Source organism: Siphateles boraxobius, unplaced genomic scaffold (assembly GCF_051911475.1).
Source record: "Siphateles boraxobius isolate OS27281-9 unplaced genomic scaffold, OSU_SipBor_1 24, whole genome shotgun sequence".
NCBI lineage: Eukaryota > Metazoa > Chordata > Actinopteri > Cypriniformes > Leuciscidae > Siphateles > Siphateles boraxobius.
This window is the reverse complement of record NW_027508855.1, coordinates 1475304-1494455: the sequence shown is the minus strand read 5'-3', so window position 1 is coordinate 1494455 and position 19152 is coordinate 1475304. Positions and strand designations below refer to the sequence as shown.

General features: G+C 40.7%; 2 protein-coding genes across 5 annotated transcripts in view; both read right to left on the bottom strand.

Moving 5' to 3' along the window:
• LOC143748609 (uncharacterized) overlaps window positions 1–19152 on the bottom strand; it is a 121321-nt gene that overhangs the window by 33642 nt on the left and 68527 nt on the right. The window lies entirely within an intron of this gene.
• Window positions 3438–8348, bottom strand: LOC143748596 (uncharacterized). 4 transcript variants are annotated; one of them, XM_077240633.1, is made up of 6 exons: window positions 8229–8348; window positions 7657–7772; window positions 5692–6747; window positions 5355–5513; window positions 4691–4786; window positions 3438–4558 (listed from the first exon to the last, which is right to left on the bottom strand). In XM_077240633.1, exons 2-6 carry the CDS (start codon window positions 7657–7659, stop codon window positions 4256–4258), a joined length of 1617 nt encoding a protein of 538 aa, XP_077096748.1. In that variant the 5' UTR covers window positions 7660–7772; window positions 8229–8348; the 3' UTR covers window positions 3438–4255. The 4 variants fall into 4 exon arrangements, with proteins under 4 accessions (XP_077096748.1, XP_077096751.1, XP_077096749.1 ...); XM_077240636.1 differs by lacking the exon at window positions 4691–4786; XM_077240634.1 differs by lacking the exon at window positions 8229–8348 and having other exon boundaries at window positions 7657–7788.

Genomic DNA, 19152 nt, shown 5'->3' with positions numbered 1-19152 from the left:
ACACTGACCACTTCACGTAACTGGGCTCCACCATCACCAGTCACTTGTCGCTTGACAAAGAAATAGACACACTAGCCAACATTTTTGGAGGCACCGTGACACAAATTATAGTTTCTGAGAAAATCCAGCCAACTCACCATCAATTGCTGGAACCCAGGTCTTGCTGATTTACGCACCTTTAACAGTAGTGTTACAAAGAATTCAATTCCATAATGTCTTACCAGTCAGCATGAACTGAACTGAGGCATTATCAGAGACAGAGAAGATGTGGGGTGGGGCCTCCATATGCTTTTTGTCTCTGTAGGCAGACACCACTTCTGGATCAAACACTGGGAGCCACTTGTAGAAGTTCACAGTTGCGCAGAAGAGTCCAGAGTCTCTGAAATGAGCAGAGACATGGTCAGATTCCAACAACACAGAAAAAAATTAACTTAAATGCTTTTTATGTCGTTTCAGAACTTGCGTAGATCATCCACACAGCATAACGCTCTTTGAGGTTATACAGCACAGAGGCTTCTTTGAGATGGGTCATCATGGCCATGTCCTCAATCTTGTCATACTTGGGAGGATTCATTGAGTAGACATCTTCTTCCTTAGCATCTCTTTCTTATAAATTTGATAAATTAGATATTAGATATAAAAGAAAACAACGTAATAAGTTCAAATTTACCTCCTTAGTTTCAAGCAAAACAATATGACTTTGCCTTTGTGATGTGTGGTGACCAAAACCCAACATCACCTTGACATCATAATGTTGATGTCCACACAATGTCAAATTCTGACATCATTAGACGTTGATATTTTGTTGGTTTCAGGTTGTGGTATTAACAAAAAAAGCAAAATACAACGTCAAGCCAACATCTCCTGACAACGTCACATTTACGTCAAAAACTGACATTGAGTCGTGAGGTATGGTGACCAAAACCCAACATGTTCTTAACGTGATAATGCATCGTCCACACAACGTCAAATTCTAACATCATTAGGCGTTGATATTTTGTTGGTTTCAGGTTGTGGTATTTACCAATCAAAATACAATGTCAAGCCAACGTTCCAACACAACGTCCTACGTCAAACATTTATTTGTGATGTGTGGTGACCAAACCCTAACATCACCTTGACGTCATAATGTTGATGTCCACACAATGTCAAACTCTGAAATCATTAGACGTTGTTATTTTGTTGGTTTTAGGTTGTGGTATTAAAAAAGCAAAATACAACGTCAAGCCAACATCTCCAGACAATGACATTGTGGTGAGGGGGGTGTGGTTCTCGCGGCGTCTGTAGTGAGAGACGAGTCAATGAGCTGTGCGGTGAGTAAGTAGGTCAAGTGCAGATGATGAACACCTGTGTCTGATTGCAGTGATTGACGTGGGGAGACCGATAAAAGCCACACAGTGGGAGAATGCTGGAGAGAGAGAAGGGACTGGAACTCGTGCGAGAGCTGTTCAAGAGAGAAGCTGAGACCCGATCGATACCGACGTGGAGAGAGTTTTGTGGACTGAGTTGTGCTGTAGTCACGCTACGGTGAATGCGCTGTGTGCGCACCTTTTTTTTTTGTATGTTTCTGAGTAATAAAAGCCGTACGAGTTCCAGTTTCGCCGACCCCGTCTTCTTCTTCCCACCACACTACTCTGAACCCTATTACACTGGTGCTGAAACCCGGGAAGAAGGAGACTGCCGCCGCCATGCAGAACCCGTCAGCATCGCCATTTGCGGAGATCATCCAATCACTCGCGGCTCTTCAAAGGGTACAACATCAAGCCCTGCTGAGCGTAAAGGACGAGCATGAGCAGCGCTTTCGGATGCTGCTCCAAGGCCAGCAGGAAGGCCGCGAGTTGTTCCGGAGCTGTTTAGACCGGGAGATTCCAGCCACCCCCTCTCACGAGTCGGCCTCGGCCCCGCCGCTCACACTGGGGAAGATGGGTCCACAAGACGAACCGGAGGCGTTCCTGGACCTGTTTGAAAGGTCGGCTGAGGCCCGGGGGTGGCCCAAAGGAGACTGGCCCCTGCGTCTCATCCCGCTGCTATCCGGTGAGTCGCAGATTTGCAGCCCACCAACTGCCAGTCTCGAATCTCCTGGTCTATCAAGATCTACGGCGCGCCATTCTTCAGCGGGTCGGCCGGACCCCTGAACAGCACCGGCAACGCTTCAGGTCCTTGACCCTAGAGGAGTCCGGCCGGCCCTTCGTGATGGCGCAACAGCTCCGGGACTCCTGCCGCAGATGGCTGATGGCCATGGGAAGCGACGTCGAGAAGATTATCGACCAGGTGGTACTGGAGCAGTTCATTGGAAAGCTGCCCAAGAAGACTACACAATGGGTCCAGTGCCACCGCCCGACGTCGCTGGACCAGCGATCAACTGGCGGAAGATCACATGGTGGTGTGCTCTGGGGTCGGTGAGCCCCTACCAGCTGCCTCTCTCTCTCCCTCTCTATCTCCGTCCTCTCTCTCTTCCCCCTCTGCCAAACCTGTTCCCCTTCCGGCGCCCAGACCAGGGCCGAGGTGGAGGTCCGGATGGTCAGGGGATACCAGTTCCCCCGGGAGGGCCGCTCCGAGGGGGATGCCTGCTGGGGATTTTTCCACCCTGGCTCCGGTGGTGCCGCTCTCCCCACGTCAATCCCTTGGCCCGCTTCCCGCCGCTGGGACAGCGGTAAAGCCTGGGCCGGCCTGTTGGTGCTGTGGAGACCCTGGACATTTTATTGACCGGTGTCCAGTGATGGAGGTGGGGACACTGGTTCGGGTCCCCGACGCGCCACGGGCCGCCCCCGATCAAGCTGGCCTGTACCAGATACCTGTGAGTGTCAAGGGGGGTACTTATCAGGCTTTGGTGGATTCAGGGTGTAACCAAACCTCCATTCATCAGAGCCTGATTCAGTCTGGGGCATTGGATAAAAGCCGTATGGTTAAGGTTCGGTGTGTTCACGGGGTGGTGGTGAGTTATCCTTTAATGTCGGTGGCGATTCTATTTAGGGGACAAAAACATAATGTAGAGGTAGCAGTTAACCCGCACCTCCGGCATCCGATAATTCTGGGAACTAATTGGCCAGGCTTTGGGAAGTTTTTGGGGGTTTTATGTGCGGATGCCTCTTGGGGAAAGAAGCAGAAGGGGAAGACAGCGGTGGTTCAGGTGGGAGATACACTGTAAAAAAGAAAAAGTTAGTTCAACTCAAATTTTCAAGGCAACCGACTGCACAGAATTTTTGAGTTGAAGATATGAACTTAATTTTTTAAGTTTTAAAGGACTACAATTATTAAATTGCGTCAGCTAAGTTTTTTAAGTTCTGACAACTAAGTTTTTTTAATTCAAGTTACTGGAACTTTCAAGTCTGTAAAAGCTTACTATTTTGAGTTCAGATTACCATCCCCTGTAATAACTTGTTATTTTGAGTTTAAATTACCCCCTCACATTAAATCATCCACTGACAGTAAACCAGTTCATTTATGCATGTTTATTTGAACGACTTTGGCACAAACAGCTTTACAATTCCACAATGTAAACAAGTAATCTTATATCCAAAGCAAATACATCAGGTTTCAGAACCGTAATATGGGCAGGTTTTTTTTTCTTTCCGACTCTTGTTGAGACCTTACAAATAATGCAATATAGCCAAAGATGACCAATAAACAGTTGTATAGTGCCTAAGTATTAATTCAGAAATGTGTAAATCCCCAGCTGAAAAAGCCACATTATCTGAACTTTCTGAATTATCTGAACTTTGAAATTAGCCAAAAAGGCAAACATGCAGGCTATAACAGTAATGGTGAAATACAGCTTGCTTCTACTGAACAATCAATACCGTAGTCTCTTGACTGTAATATGACAGCTACACATAAAATATTTGTTTTTATTTCAAATAAAGCACTTGTGTGCAGAGCAAATAAGGCACATGTCAATAAGTTGGGGAAATCAAAAGGAAAAATATAAAAACTATAAGGTGGTCTATGTGAAGACTTACAAAATATACAAACATAATAAATGAACAAACATGGTAAAAGAAATCTTCCCCATGGACACTTGCCACATCAGCAAAGATGCAGACTATAACAGCAATGCTGAAACAAAGCTTGCTTCTACTGAGAAACAATCAATAGTCTTGTGACAGTTATATGACAGCTACAAATAACAGATTTGTTTTTAGTCAAAATAAAGGAACAACATAAAAACTATAAGGTGGTCTATGTGAAGACTTACAAAATATCCAAACGTAAATGAACAGACATGATAAAATAAATCTACCCCATGGAAAATGAATCACTGGTTTATCAGCTTGGTCTTGAAGCTCCGGACACGCTGTGAGCAATTGGTGGACATTTCCATGAAAATGTGCTGGATAGTTTCAAAGGTATACCTGATGTCTTTTGGGAACTCCATGTTGAGGGCATAAAGCAAGCCAAAAAGATACGCAAGCGCAGTCGGGGTGTCTGGGATATCTTTCAGGACAATGGTTTCCTCCAACACAAGGGCAATATTAATGACTGCGTCGTTGTCATCATCAAGCACTGTGAGGACCCCCATCTTGATGCCTTTCATCTGTTTGTCATCTGTATCAGTTGCCTGACAAAACAAAAACAACACTGAAATAATGTCCTGTAGAAAACTAGTCAATAAAAAGTGATGTCTATTTGTGTATGGCCTCTTTGCTATACAACACTACTAAAAGCTGAAGGTCTTCCAAGCTGCACTCACCAGGCATCTAGAGAAAAGCTTCCCAGTATTCTCCCGCAGAAATATGGGAAGACCTTCCACAGCTGCCTGTCTGCGATGACTTGTGATGTCAGATGTCTGTTTTGGAAGAATATAAAGACAAACAAATACTTTTGTTTAGCTCTGTGAAATGTACTTGTGCATGTGCACTTGTGCTTGTTCCATTTGTATTCCCATTTCTACAATTGTGCATGTAGGCAGATAAAATAATTGCAGCCTCTGTTAGTTTATTAGTGTTTCTTTTTGTCTTTTAAGGATAAGTTCACTATATTGCACTTTGAGCCCCCTTTCTGGGTTATCTTGGATGAAATAGAGTGTTTGACGAACAGTCAACGAACACCACTAACCAATCGGTGAGTTGCACATCTTTGAAAACAAACGTTTAGGGTTGATTTAAAGACAGGTTTGTGAATGCATGTAGCTAGCCATTCTGAAGCATGCAAAGTGCAAAACCGTGAACGTATCCTTTAAATATTACTGTATTAAATAGTCAATCAAGATGGAACTCGCTCACCAATGTAGCTGATGCAAAAAAAGAATTAAGTTATATTACATCAAAAGTGCAGAGTGCTAGCTTGGTAGTTCCTTCTTGATTAATGGTTTAAATTTTAGTGGACAAACTGAAGAAAAGGCCTTATATAACAACCTGTTTGTCAAGCATTTCCAAAAGGGTTTCCATCTCTCGACTAAAGGCGCCCTTCCTGGCACGATACAATTTCAGCAGACGAGGGGTGAACATCTCAAGGGCAGCTTTAAATGTTCCCATCAGGTCCTTGGTGGTCACACGAGTGAACTCTTGACAAATCTGAATGAAAGAAATGCAATACAAATACAACAAGCTGATAGTGTGATTTCATTGTTATAATTAAGTCTGCAAACTCAAAGCCATAATACAAATGAACCTACATACACTATTATGAAAAAAAACATAACACAAATGTAAACAAATGCACCAAGTTCAAGAAAAAAAAAAGATGCCTTACCTGTTCTTCAAGAAATAGACCAGGCCACCTCTCCAGAACCTCTGAGACCATGGGCTCCATCTCTACAATCTCCATTCTCCTAAGGGAGAATGTGATGTCCATCTTCTGTCTGATTAACTCCATGTCCTTGTTTTTCTTCTTCATGGCTTCAACCAGGGAAGACCTCAGGTCTTCCAAGTCATCCTCAGTGTAGCTTTCTGGGTGATCTGGTACATGGTTGACCTCACCTCGTTTTGGTTTTTTCAAGGAAAACCTTCCCTCCGGACCACCATCCCCATCATCATCATCTCTTCTTCGCCTGTTGACACCATGATCATCCGCCTCCTCCCTTCTTGATCTCCTGTTGACACCAACCTCATTACATCCAGCTTGACGCAGTTTTGATCTGTAGTTCCCCATCTTGTACTTTATGCTGGTTGTCCATCCTGCATATCCAGTACCACCACCAGGCTCTTTGAGGCAGGGATGTTTGATGACAAGTTCAGCAGCAACAGAATCGAACTCATGTTTTTCAGGGTAGGCTTTCACAGAAAATATTTCTTGTGCCAACTTGTCCAGAATCTCTTTTTTCACATCTCTGGTTACATGTAAACCCTTCCCTAATGTTTCAAACGTGTCATTCCCCTTGCGGAGTATCAGTTCAACATCATAAGAGAATTCTGGCACTGGGAACGGTGTGGGCCACTGTGCAACGTTCCTCCTATATGTCCGCACAACTGAAGATAAGCTGTGGATTGAGTCTGGAGATCCAATGATGGCTGTGTCAAGGGAAGAGATGGAGGATGACCGAGTTGGTGTTGGAGGTGGTGGTGATGGCATGTCCTCATTGCTCCACAGAATATGCAAGACAGCCTTTTCTGAAGGTAACTCTGCTATGTCAATCAGGTTGCAAACTGCCTGGCCAAAGTCTGAGTCTTCATACTGTATACAGAATTCACCCACAAGTTCAAGTTTTTGACGCAGTTCATTGTACAGTTCCTCTAAAGTTTCAGGGGCTTTGGTCAGCCGAATCTTACGGACGAGTTTGGGATTTATGTGGACCAAAAGCAACAAAGCCTGTGAGGACAAAAGAAGAACAGTTATTTGCATGACACTTTAAACTGAAGCCATATACAGTTATGGCCAAAAGTATTGGCGCACCTCAAGAATTGTTGGTTTTTAAGCAAAATTCGCACACTTTTGAAGGTTTTTTGATAAAATAAACAAACCAGGATATTTTCAATAGTTTAACACAACTGAAACAAGAATTGGTTTCCCCAAATGTAACAGAATGTATCACCAAAATACTGCGGGAAGTGAATACTGCATGGTCGAAAGTATTGCCACCCTTCACAACAAGTGTCTTTTGCTGTGATAAAAGCACACTTTTCATTGTTAAAATCCAGTGCTAAGGTTATGGGTAGTCAGACGTCAGCTGTGGTAGCGCTCCTGAGAAATATCGCCCATTTCTAATGGACGAAAATCTCCAGTTTACTCACTATACATCTCTGTTGGTTTATATGGACAGTATGAGGTTTTCAAGTAGAATCGAGTTTATTATCCTTTAGAAATGGGCTTATACTTCTCAGGAATGCTACCACAGCTGACGTCTGACTATCCATAACCTTAGCTGTGGATTTTAACAATGAAAAGTGTGCTTGTATCACTGCAAAAGACTGTTTACTGCAAAAGTTATTTTGAGCGCCAATACTTTTGACCATGCAGTATTCACTTCCCGCAGTATTTTGGTGATATTTTGTGTTGAATTTGAGGAAACCAATTTTTGTTGTTTCAGTTCTGTTGAGCTATTGAAAATATCCTGGTTATTACATAAAAACACCATCAAAAGTTTGTGAGTTTTGCTCGAAAACCAACACATCCGGAGGGGTGCCAATACTTTTGGCCATGACTGTACCTTGAACACTTAAAATCAAGTCATTAACACATGACAAAATTATGAAAACATACAAACAGAAAGGTGCTTACCATTTTAATTTACTGCAGTAGCCAAGCCCTTGGGGTCACCATCAAAGTTCTAGCAACTTGGTATGCAGCCAATGGGTGGTAGTCGTTCAAAGTCTCTGGATCCAGGATCTCTAAATCTGAGTGACAGTTATCAATGAGTTGGTAAGACCGATAATGTTCCATGTACCAAGATGATAACCTTGTGGTGACAAAATACACTTTCCACCACTTGTCCACCAATATGTGTAGTATTGTAAAGAATTCTGGCAGTCCACTGCAATGGACACAGGTTCATTTTCTAAGTCTGCTCTTAAACAGGTTCTGATATCACCATGCTTGTGTTTCCTACTTTTGTGTGAACTAAAAGTCTTTAGATTGTTTGTTTTAAAACTACATCTCAAGAAGGGGCAACAAACAGTCTCATGTTTTTTTAAATGGCGTCCAATGTGTGTGAAGAAAGACTGCTGCGTGCAGATTTCCCGGAATTCACATAGATCACAAAAAAAGGTGAATTTATCTTGTATTTTGGCTGTCCTACAATGTGATCTGGTCAAATGTGACTTTAAGGCGCCAGCTGTTTTAAAACTACATACACAGTCACTGTAAACACACGGCCAGTAAGCTCCTCTTCCGTGCCTGAGCCGATGGTGCCTAAGCAGACGCTCTTGATTTGCGCTGGCAAAGCTGCAGAAGCGGCACTTCATAGAAAACCTAGCACAAAAATAAGAGGAGAAAATTAACACAGTGACATACTTTGCAACCGTTCACGTTAATGCTGTTGAGCTTCAGGGCTAAAACACACAAAGGTATGGCTGGGTATTGTTCAAAATCTTTCGATCCGGTGCCAATTTCGATACCGGTTCCTCACGATACTAATTTCGATACCAATTTTATGGAATCCATTTTAACAAGATTACATAACACATTACCTCAGAAAAACTTTGGTTTTATTTTTTCTGTTTGACTTATGCTCCTTAGCCAGCGCACAAAGGAACAAAAAAAGCACAAAGGAACAAAAAATGTTTTATAAAGAGCTCATGCTCACCAAAGCTGAATTTTTTTAAAATAAAAAATACAGTAAAACTTGTAATATTGTGAAATAGTATGACAATTTAAAATCTTATTTGAATATATTTCAAAATGTTATTTATTGAAATTAATTGAATTCAAAGCTGAATTAACTAAATGATTACTTCAGTCACATGACCCTTCAGAAATATGAAAACAGTTTGCTGCTTAATATTTTGGAAACTATTATACATTTTTTCATGATTCTTTGATGAATAAATTCAAAAGAATTTTGAGAATTTTTTACAACAGTCATTTATTTAAAAACGAAATATTTTGTAACATTACATATGTTTTAATGTCACCTTTGATAACTTGCCTGAAAAAAAATTCTGACTAACCAACACATTTTTGAACGGCAGTGTACATTCAGTAGGTTATTATTTATTGCAATATAAACTGTCAGAGTGATAAACAAGGTATCTTTTCATTTACCAGTCGAAGCCGGAGCAACTTTTATGTTTACTCCGTGCACTGTCAAGCTCTTCATCATATTTGTCGTGGTACAGGTCTTTGCAGCAATTATTTTACCACAAATACTGCATCGCGCGCTGTTGGCATCGAGCCTGGAGAAATGCCCACACTTTTGATCGACTTTTCCACATCTTTAAGGTATTATGTGTGTGTGGTCGCGTCTCATATGAATATGTGCGCGGAGAGTTTGTGTGTGTGTGTGTGTGTGTGTGTGTGTGTGTGTGTGTGCTTTCGTGTCATTGAGCATGTGCGCGTACTGCGCGAGTTTGTGTGTGTGCTCGCGTATCATATAAGTATGCGCGTGGAAAGTTTGTGCGTGCACGCGTGCGTCTCATATGAGTATGTGCGCGGACAGTTCCGGGCGTCTTGTGTGTAGAGTTTGCGTGTATGTGCATTTCATATGTATTTGTTTGAGCACTGACGTTGACAAGTTAACTCCTTAGGTATCGAAATCTGGAACCGAACAACATGTCATTTGTCACTCGATAGAATCGAGGCAATTTAGTTTATTAACTAAAAAGTATCGAACTCGGTACCCAGCCCTACTCAAAGGTCGCATACTAGAAGCTATATCTACATAGTTAACTACCGTATCAAAGCGAAGTTTTGCATCACAGTTTTAGCTGCCTTGGTTGCAGCATGGTCACGAGCAGTAATGTGAACTATACGTTAACCACCGCCCCGGTGCTTCGGTTTCACGTCAATGAGCAAAGTAGACGTGCATAAAACAATGGAATGCCATCATTCATCGAAAATAACAAACATAACGGCAACACAAATCTTTCAATTAATATGTGGACAATTATTGAGCTTAGCTGTTCAAAATAAGCTAGCTTCTAACCGATTAGCAAGTGGGGGATTTTGTATTGCCATAAACGCCTCGCCTGGTTATGATTTATCGATTTTGTTTCCCGCAATGAAATGTAATACAAATACCAAATGCATATACATATTCATATAATTAACTTACCTGTTAGAAGGAATGTTTCTCTTCGACAAAGACGTCAGGGAAAGTTACTGCTGGCATCGTGAAAAGATGGCGGACGCAAACTTTCAAACCGTTTCAAACTGGAGCTCCTGGGAAAATCCTTGGAAACCCCGTCGCAGCCGGTTGCCATGACAAATTTCAAATGAGCATGCGCAGATAAGTTGACCTCACTCTAACTGGGTGTCAACTACAACTTCAAAATAAAACCAACTCAATTTATAACATAAGATGAACTTTTCCTCAGAAACGTCTGAAAGTGAGTTCAAGTGGCTTACAACAGATAGTTCAAGTTCCAACTAGCAATTTTATTGTCAGTGAATGCAAAAATCTTAGTAAGGTGAACAATTTTGAGTTGTCGTTTTTACAGTGTACTGTACCGGGGCCTCTGGGTACTGCTGTAGGGGAAGAGAGCTCTCTAGAGAGATCTATTCTCTCTGAGCGCGATGATTTTCCCCAAGAGCAGTCCCAGGATGAAACGCTAAAACATGCATTTGATAAGGTCCGTTCTATCGACGGTCAGGTACTCCACCCGAATCAACCGCTCTCTTACCCTTATTTTTGCGTGATTAAAGACAGGTTGTATCGGGTGACCCAAGAAGCCCAGTCAAAAGAAGATACAACACAGTTGTTAGTTCCTAAGAGTCATTGTAATCCAATGTCCGGACTAGGGTTGGGCGGTATTTCGGTAATATTGTATACCGCGGGGTCTTAAAATAGCAACGGTATCAGTTTCAATACCGTCATTACCGGCACTTATATATAATAAATAAATATAATTTATTCAATGCCTAAAAATGCTTATGTAGTTGTCATCAAGTGACAGTGTGGAGGAGAAAGAGAGAGAGAGAGAAGGGAGAGGCGGTAAATACTGACGAGGCAATTTGTAAATGTTGCAATAAAAAAGGTGAGAGATGGAAACACCTCTAACCTAATGTCGCATCTCCGAAACAACCACCCACTCAGTGCTGCGAGGATGCATTTTGCCCCGAGTTCATTAAATAAGCGCATTAGTTTATATTTGTTAAAATATTATAATGTTATTTTTTTTACGTTGATAATGAAAACTGAAGAGCACTAGTAAGATGGGATGCATCGGGAGTCAGACATTGACCAATTAATTAAGTTTCATTTTGTAAAAGGCCTTTCTTTAAAGTGAATTTCGTTTTTTATAAATTGTATCCTAATTTTAATTTTTTTTTTTTATCAACCAATAATAAATAAGAATCAAATATATCAGACAGCATAATCATGACTTGATCATGCGCTGGCGCGCCGCGGTCACTTGCATTGAAATCTCATTATAAATTAACCGAAACTCAGTGTATGTCTCATAGACATGACAGATATCTAAATAAAGCTTGAAATTTCATTAAACTAAACAATTCAAAACGAAAAGAAATAGGCCACTCGCTGATTATTTAATCCATGATGTGCATTTCTCTCTATGTGCGTTCATACGGAAATGGCGATCATCAAATTAAACGAAACTATTCCAAACGAAAAGAAATCGGCTAGCCTACTCTCTGATTATGTAATCCATGATGTGCATTTCTCTCTATCGTTCACTATGGAGATGATGATTCATCAATGTCTTTAAACTAAACAGTTCGAAAGGGAAAGAAATATAGGCAGCATACTCTCTGATTAATCCATGATGTGCATTTCTCTCTATAGGCGCGTTCACTGCGGAGATATCAATCGTCAATTTCTTTAAACGAAACAATTCAAAAGGAAAAGAAAAAGGCTAGCCTATACCTTCTGATTATGTAATCCATGATTTGCATTTCTCTCTATATATGCGCGTTCACTAGGTGATGGCGATCGTCAGCTTAATCTTTGCAGCACTGACAGAAAAGTTGTATTAATAAAAATCAATGGACGCGTGTCACCGGATTTACAAATGCACTTGTTGCTTGTTAATTTAATTTAAATGAATTAATAAAATGAATACAATTGTCATAATTAAAATAATTAAATATTATTAATTGTCCCATTTTTGCTCATTTAAAAATGGTATTTATATCTACCACCCAGCATCTGGGTTAAACAATTATTCGGCGCCACCATATTATAACGGCCCACGTATTAAAAATAGTCGAGTCTAAATAGGGCTACGGCTCATATTACACTTAATGCCGTCAACAGGGATCAGACACAACGTGCACGGGTTGGCCTTGATTTTTTTTGTTGTGTTTTTTATGCCCGATCTGGTATTCAGTTTCTGAACGGTGTAGACACAAGCCAACAGTTTGGTGACGCTGTCTGAGCCTTATGTCATAATTTTTAATTAGTCACGGTAATACCGTATACCCCGGTAAAATAGGGAGGAGGTTTGACGGTATCAAAATTTGGATACCGCCCAAGCCTAGTCCGGACATTTAGGGCAAACGGCGACACTAAACCGTCTCATGGCCCGATTCTTTTGGCCGGGCATTCACGAGAATGTGCGCAGGTGGTGTGCGTCTTGTCGTGAATGTCAGTTGGTTAATCCACCGGCCAACCCAAAAGCACCTTTGTGCCCCCTTCCGCTGATGCAGGTCCCCTTCGAACGAATTGGCATGGACCTCATCGGGCCATTAGAACGGTCGGCACCAGGGCATCGTTTTGCGTTAGTCTTAGTGGATTACGCAACACGATACCCGGAAGCAGTCCCGCTTCGCAATATCTCGGCTAAGAGTGTGGCGAGCGCGCTGTTTTCATTAATCTCCCGGGTGGGGATCCCTAAGGAGATCCTCACCGATCAAGGCACGGCGTTTATGTCACGAACAGTTCGCGAACTTTATGAGTTACTGGGCATTAAATCGATTCGCACCAGCGTCTATCACCCACAAACGGTCGGGCTGGTGGAACGGTTTAATCGTACTTTAAAAGCCATGATTCGTAAGTTCGTTCATGAAGACGCCAAAAATTGGGATAAATGGCTAGAACCCCTGTTGTTTGCTGTACGCGAGGTCCCCCAAGCCTCCACGGGGTTTTCCCCCTTCGAGCTTTTCTTCGGTCGTCAGCCTCGCGGGGTGTTAGACGTACTGAGGGAGACTTGGGAGGACGGACCGTCCGCTAGTAAAAATGAAATTCAGTATGTCCTGGACCTGAGAACAAAACTCCACACATTGGGGCGGCTATCCTTGGAGAATTTGTTACAGGCCCAGGACAGACAGAGACAGCAGTATAATAGGGGGGCTAGACTTCGTCAATTCTCACGGGGAGATAAGGTACTTGTATTACTCCCCACGTCCAGCTCGAAATTACTCGCAAAGTGGCAAGGGCCCTTTGAGGTCACACGGCGGGTTGGTGATCTCAACTATGAGGTAATTTGAACAGATCGGGGCGGGGGACGTCAGATTTATCACATCAACCTTCTTAAAAAATGGCCTGAGTCGGCCGGTGGGGGTATGTGGTGAGGGGGGCGTGGTTCTCGCGGCGTCTGTAGTGAGAGACGAGTCAATGAGCTGTGCGGTGAGTAAGTAGGTCAAGTGCAGATGATGAACACCTGTGTCTGATTGCAGTGATTGGCGTGGGGAGACCGATAAAAGCCACACAGTGGGAGAATGCTGGAGAGGGAGAAGGGACTGGAACTCGTGCGAGAGCTGTTCAAGAGAGAAGCTGAGACCCGATCGATACCGACGTGGAGAGAGTTTTGTGGACTGAGTTGTGCTGTAGTCACGCTACGGTGAATGCGCTGTGTGAGCGCCTTTTTGTTTTGTATGTTTCTGAGTAATAAAAGCCGTACGAGTTCCAGTTTCGCCGACCCCGTCTTCTTCTTCCCACCACACTACTCTGAACCCTATTACAGACATATTTACGTCAAACATTGAGATTTAGTCGTTAGGTATGGTGACCACAACCTAACATCTCCTTAACGTCATAATGGTAACTTCCACACAATGTCAAATTCTAACATCATTAGACGTTGATCTTTTGTTATTTTTAGGTTGTGTTGTAAAGAAACTAAAATCCAACGTTGAGCTAACGTCTCAAACCAACGTCAAATACTGAGATTTAGTCATAAAGGTATGGTGACCAAAAATCAGCGTCTCTTTAACGTCATAACGGTAACGTCCATATAACGTCAATTCCAACGTTGAGCAAGTGTTTCAAAACAATGTCACATTGAAGTAAAATACCGACATTTAAGTGGTGATATGGTGACCAAAATGAAACGGCAACTTGATGTCATTATGGTAACGTCCATATAACGTAAAATTCTAACATCATTAGATGTTGATATTTTGTTGGTTTCAGGTTGTGGTATTTACTAATCAAAATACAACGTCAAGCCAACGTCTCCTGACAACGTCATATTTACGTCAAAAACTGACATTGAGTCGTGATGTAAAAATACAACGTTGAGCCAATGTTTCAAACCAATGTCACATTGAAGTAAAATACCGACTGTGGCGAGGGGGGGGGGGGGGGGGGGCGTGGTCTCGCGAAGTCTGTAGCGAGAGACGAGTCAGCGAGCTGTGCGGTGAGTAAGTAGGTCAAGTGCAGATGATGAACACCTGTGTCTGATTGCAGTGATTGGTGTGGAGACCGCATATAAGCTGCCAGGAAGGAGAGAGCGAGAGAGAGAAGCTCCTGGGACTCGCAAGCGCCCTGCAGCCGTTACCCACAGTGAACAAGCGGATTGACAAGAGTTTTGACTGAATGGACTGAGCTATTTATACAGCGGGCAGAGTGTTTTCATATTCAAGTGCTGTAGTGGTATGCTACTGTGAAGGCGCACGAGCGCACCTTTTCTTTTGTTCTTTTTTTGTTATAAATAAAGTGCGAGTCCCAAGTTCGCCGACCCTGTCTTCTTCCTTCAACCACATACACGAACATCATCACACCGACATTTAAGTGGTGATATGGTAACCAAAATCAAACGGCATCTTGATGTCATTATGGTAACGTCCATATAACGTCAAATTCTAACATCATTAGACGTTGATATTTTGTTGGTTTCAGGTTGTGGTATTTACTAATCAAAATACAACGTCAAGCCTACATCTCCTGACAACGTCATATTTACGTCAAAAACTGACATTGAGTCGTGAGGTATGGTGACCAAAACCCAACATGTTCTTAACGTGATAATGCATCGTCCACACAACCTCAAATTCTAACATCATTAGATGTTGATATTTTGTTGGTTTTAGGTTGTGGTATTTACTAACCAAAATACAACGTCAAGGCAACGTTTCCTGACAACTTCATATTTACGTCAAAAACTGACATTGAGTCGTGAGGTATTGTGACCAAAACCCAACATGTTCTTAACGTGATAATGCATCGTCCACACAACGTCAAATTCTAACATCATTAGACGTTGATATTTTGTTGGTTTCAGGTTGTGGTATTTACTAATCAAAATACAAGGTCAAGCCAACGTCTCAACACAACGTCCTACGTCAAACATTTATTTGTGATGTGGGGTGACCAAACCCCAACATCACCTTGATGTCATAATGTTGATGTCCACACAATGTCAAATTCAGAAATCCTTAGACGTTGTTATTTTGTTGGTTTTAGGTTGTGATATTAACAAAGTAAATACAACGTCAAGCCAACATCTCCAGACAATGACATATTTACGTCAAACATTGACATTTAGTTGTGAGGTATGGTGACCAAAAATCCACGTCTCTTTAACGTCATTACGGTAACGTCCATATAACGTCAAATTCTAACATCATAGAGTGCCGAAGTTATGACGTCACTTTGTAGGCCAAAGCGTGGAAGTGAGTTAGCATTTTAGCACTTCCGGTTCCCTCGGCCTAAAGTCTATGGGTTTTTTTAATTGGTTTTTGCTAAATCGCCTGAAATAAGGTCTGTGGTTAACAAAGCCTAAAACACACCAGTTATATCTTGATATAGATATAAAGATATAAAAGATATAAAACACACCAGTTATATCTTGCTTGTGGTTTTTTAAACTTTATTGGTTACTTAATTTTATATCTGACGGCTTTATTTAGGCTTCAAAATGTATCCAACTCTTTGTTGGACACAGATCTTATTTTGTGCGATTTTCCAAAAGTCTATGGGGAAAATGCATAGCTTTTCGATCGAGCGAACCCATGCGCCGCTAGCTTCCGAGTTGTCCTACAAAGTGACGTCATAACTTCGGCAATCTATTAGACGTTGATCTTTTGTTATTTTTAGGTTGCGTTGTAAAGTAACTAAAATCCAGCGTTGAGCCAACGTTTCAAGCTAACATCATAATGATGTCAAATACTAAAATGTGTTGTTGGGTCACAATCTCACTTCTAAATTGTCGTGAGGTATGGTGGTTTAACCCAGCAATGTCACTATGTTAACATCTAGACAGCACAACATTCCATTATTAGATGTTTTTGTTTTGTTGACTGCACATCATGGTTACTAAACAAAACAAAAAAGTCAGCATGCTAATGTACATCTTAAATAGGATACAGGCAACATTATACATATTTGGTATGATTTTAGTTGTGGTGTTGGGTAAGAGAAATTCAATGTCTAAAATACACCAACTTCATACTTATGAATAATTCAGACTGAAGTCTTTGTGACCTAGTAAACGTCAAACTTAGTGTAAGCATTGCTCTTTATTTTATCTAAGGTGATAGTTTGGATTATCCATAGATCTTCTGGTTCATGCAAGTGTAATAGATCAAGTTGACCGAGTGTGTTCCCTGTCAGAAGAACAAGCTCTTCACCAGGAGTGTGCTGATCTAAAATTAACGAAGTACTACCTGCAAGCAAGCAACTGAAAGACTGAAGGTGTGCACAACAACACACATTGGTTTGGGATTTATTAATGGTTTATACTTATTTCTACAATTATATAAGGAATCCTAAAGCACCTTGTGTTGTTTTGCAAATTTAAAATAAAAAAATCAGCTGCTCAAAATGATGTTGTTTGTAGGTGTATACAGTACACTTTATTCAATTTGGAGCAGCACACTCCCGGTAAGGTGTTCATTCTCACAAGAGGGAAAGACTTTATGGTTCAAAATTGGATGATCTACATTATGGAACAGCAAATACACTGTGTGGGTGAAATGTGAACTACCTCTTTAAGTTGTGCCTTTGGGTAATCAAAATCTCCAAAGTCACAATATAGCAGTTTATCAGAGACTAATGAATTCAGGTATTGACAGGGTAACAGTAATCAACATCTGTATAGCATACGTCCAACAACCTGACAAATGTTTTAGCTTTTTAATTAGGGCTACTTATCAGGTGAGTTGGACCTCTTGGCCCTGAAATTTTGGTTATGGCGTATATAACACATGGCCTTCATTTGGATTCCATGAGAAACAGACATACATTGCACCCATAATTTCTTTATCAAGTTGTGCTTCATAACAGTGCAGCTGTCAGACAAACGCAGTAATTATTATTAGTATACAAATAATGATTATAATATGAATAACAATAATAATAAAATGAATTTAACCTCTTGAAGTGTGCAATTTTTTTTAGAATGTTGCAGGTAACCCAAGAAATTTTAAATCAATCCCTAAACAATCACAGTAAGGCATCAATTTGAAATTAATTCCTAACCAATCACAGTTAGGCATCAATTTCCTCCGCAACAGGTGTTGTACACCTTTCAACATCCTGATATACCTGCTGTGGACGGTGAGTGAACAGAGGTAACGAAAATATAAATGAATATTGGTGTTTATTAGTTTTATTTTATTTTATGTGGACTGGGAAATCAATAGATTTTTGTGAACTGGCGCGAATTTCCACCTAGCCTTAGCTACTATTTAACTACCAGAGTAACAGTTAAGTTACCTTTAATGATGTAGTTAAAAGTGACTTAAATATAATAACTATAGTACAAGTAGTGATAGGAATGATGCCTCAGCGCACATCTGACTGATCTGCACGTGCGCCGGCTGTCCGGTTCGCTGGGGGTATAGGCCGCTGTTGTTGGGGGACTAGCACGTGCATTTAATGCATTCATTTATTAATTTTACGGAGCCCTCCACATGACACGCAAAATAATTTTTTTGTTTTTTTGTTTACATAGTGGCCATACTTGTCCTTTGTCGTGGATTCTAGATCACTTAATGTGTAAAATGTGCTTGTGGGACATCAATGTATAAGGATTTTCGACAGCCAATTTTAAAATACAAAAAATAATAGGCCTACTATCTATTGCAATTGTTCTAACATTAAGACTGTTGTGTACAAATAAATAAATATTCAAATGTGAAATTATGTGATTGAATGTTTATTTATCTAGAATAGATGAATTGGCAGTAGCCTTAAAAAATGTCATGTGGTGCGAAAGTGATTTATCCTAATTTATTTCCTTAACATGCTAAACCATTTTATTTTTTACAAGTTATGGTAACACTTTACAATACGTGTTAAGTTTGTTACAATAAGCATATAAGTTTGCACTAATATGCATTAATTCATACTTAACTAATGCACAGATAATCATGAATCAATGTATGACACAATTATACTGCATCAGCAACTAATACAGAGTCTATATTAATATTTTAACTAATATATGAATTAATTGATATTAAAGGTGCATTGCGCAACAATTCATGTTAAAAATACCCGTTTTTCTAACCCATACATGCTTAATGAACTGCCTGATGGGCTGAATGAGCCCTTCTCTGCGCACTGAGATTGCCTCTATAATCCTGTACTGTAAAATATATAGAGGGATTCGGGTATGGCAAGCCGTTTTAACTTTTATTCATTTCCAGGATATGAATTCTTGATATCAACAATTCAATTTTAACTAGTTAAAAGTATAGTTATTGATATCAGGAATTAGATTTATACTAGTAACAATGGCAATTTTTGATATCAGAAATTACATTTCCACTAGTAATGCTAATTCTTGATATCAACAATCACATTTTTACTAATTAAAATGCTCATTCTAGATATCAAGAATTGTATTTCAACTAGTAAAAACTATAATTCTTGATATCTGTAATTGTATTTTCACTAGTGAAATGTCACCATAGGCTGCCATTCAAAATCAA

Coding starts and splice junctions, on each gene's coding strand:
- LOC143748596 (XM_077240633.1), bottom strand. Junction 4,787..5,354: donor TGGAAATGCTTGACAAACAG/GTTGTTATATAA, acceptor CTTCCAAAACAG/ACATCTGACATCACAAGTCA. Junction 4,559..4,690: donor AGCTTTTCTCTAGATGCCTG/GTGAGTGCAGCT, acceptor TTGTTTTGTCAG/GCAACTGATACAGATGACAA.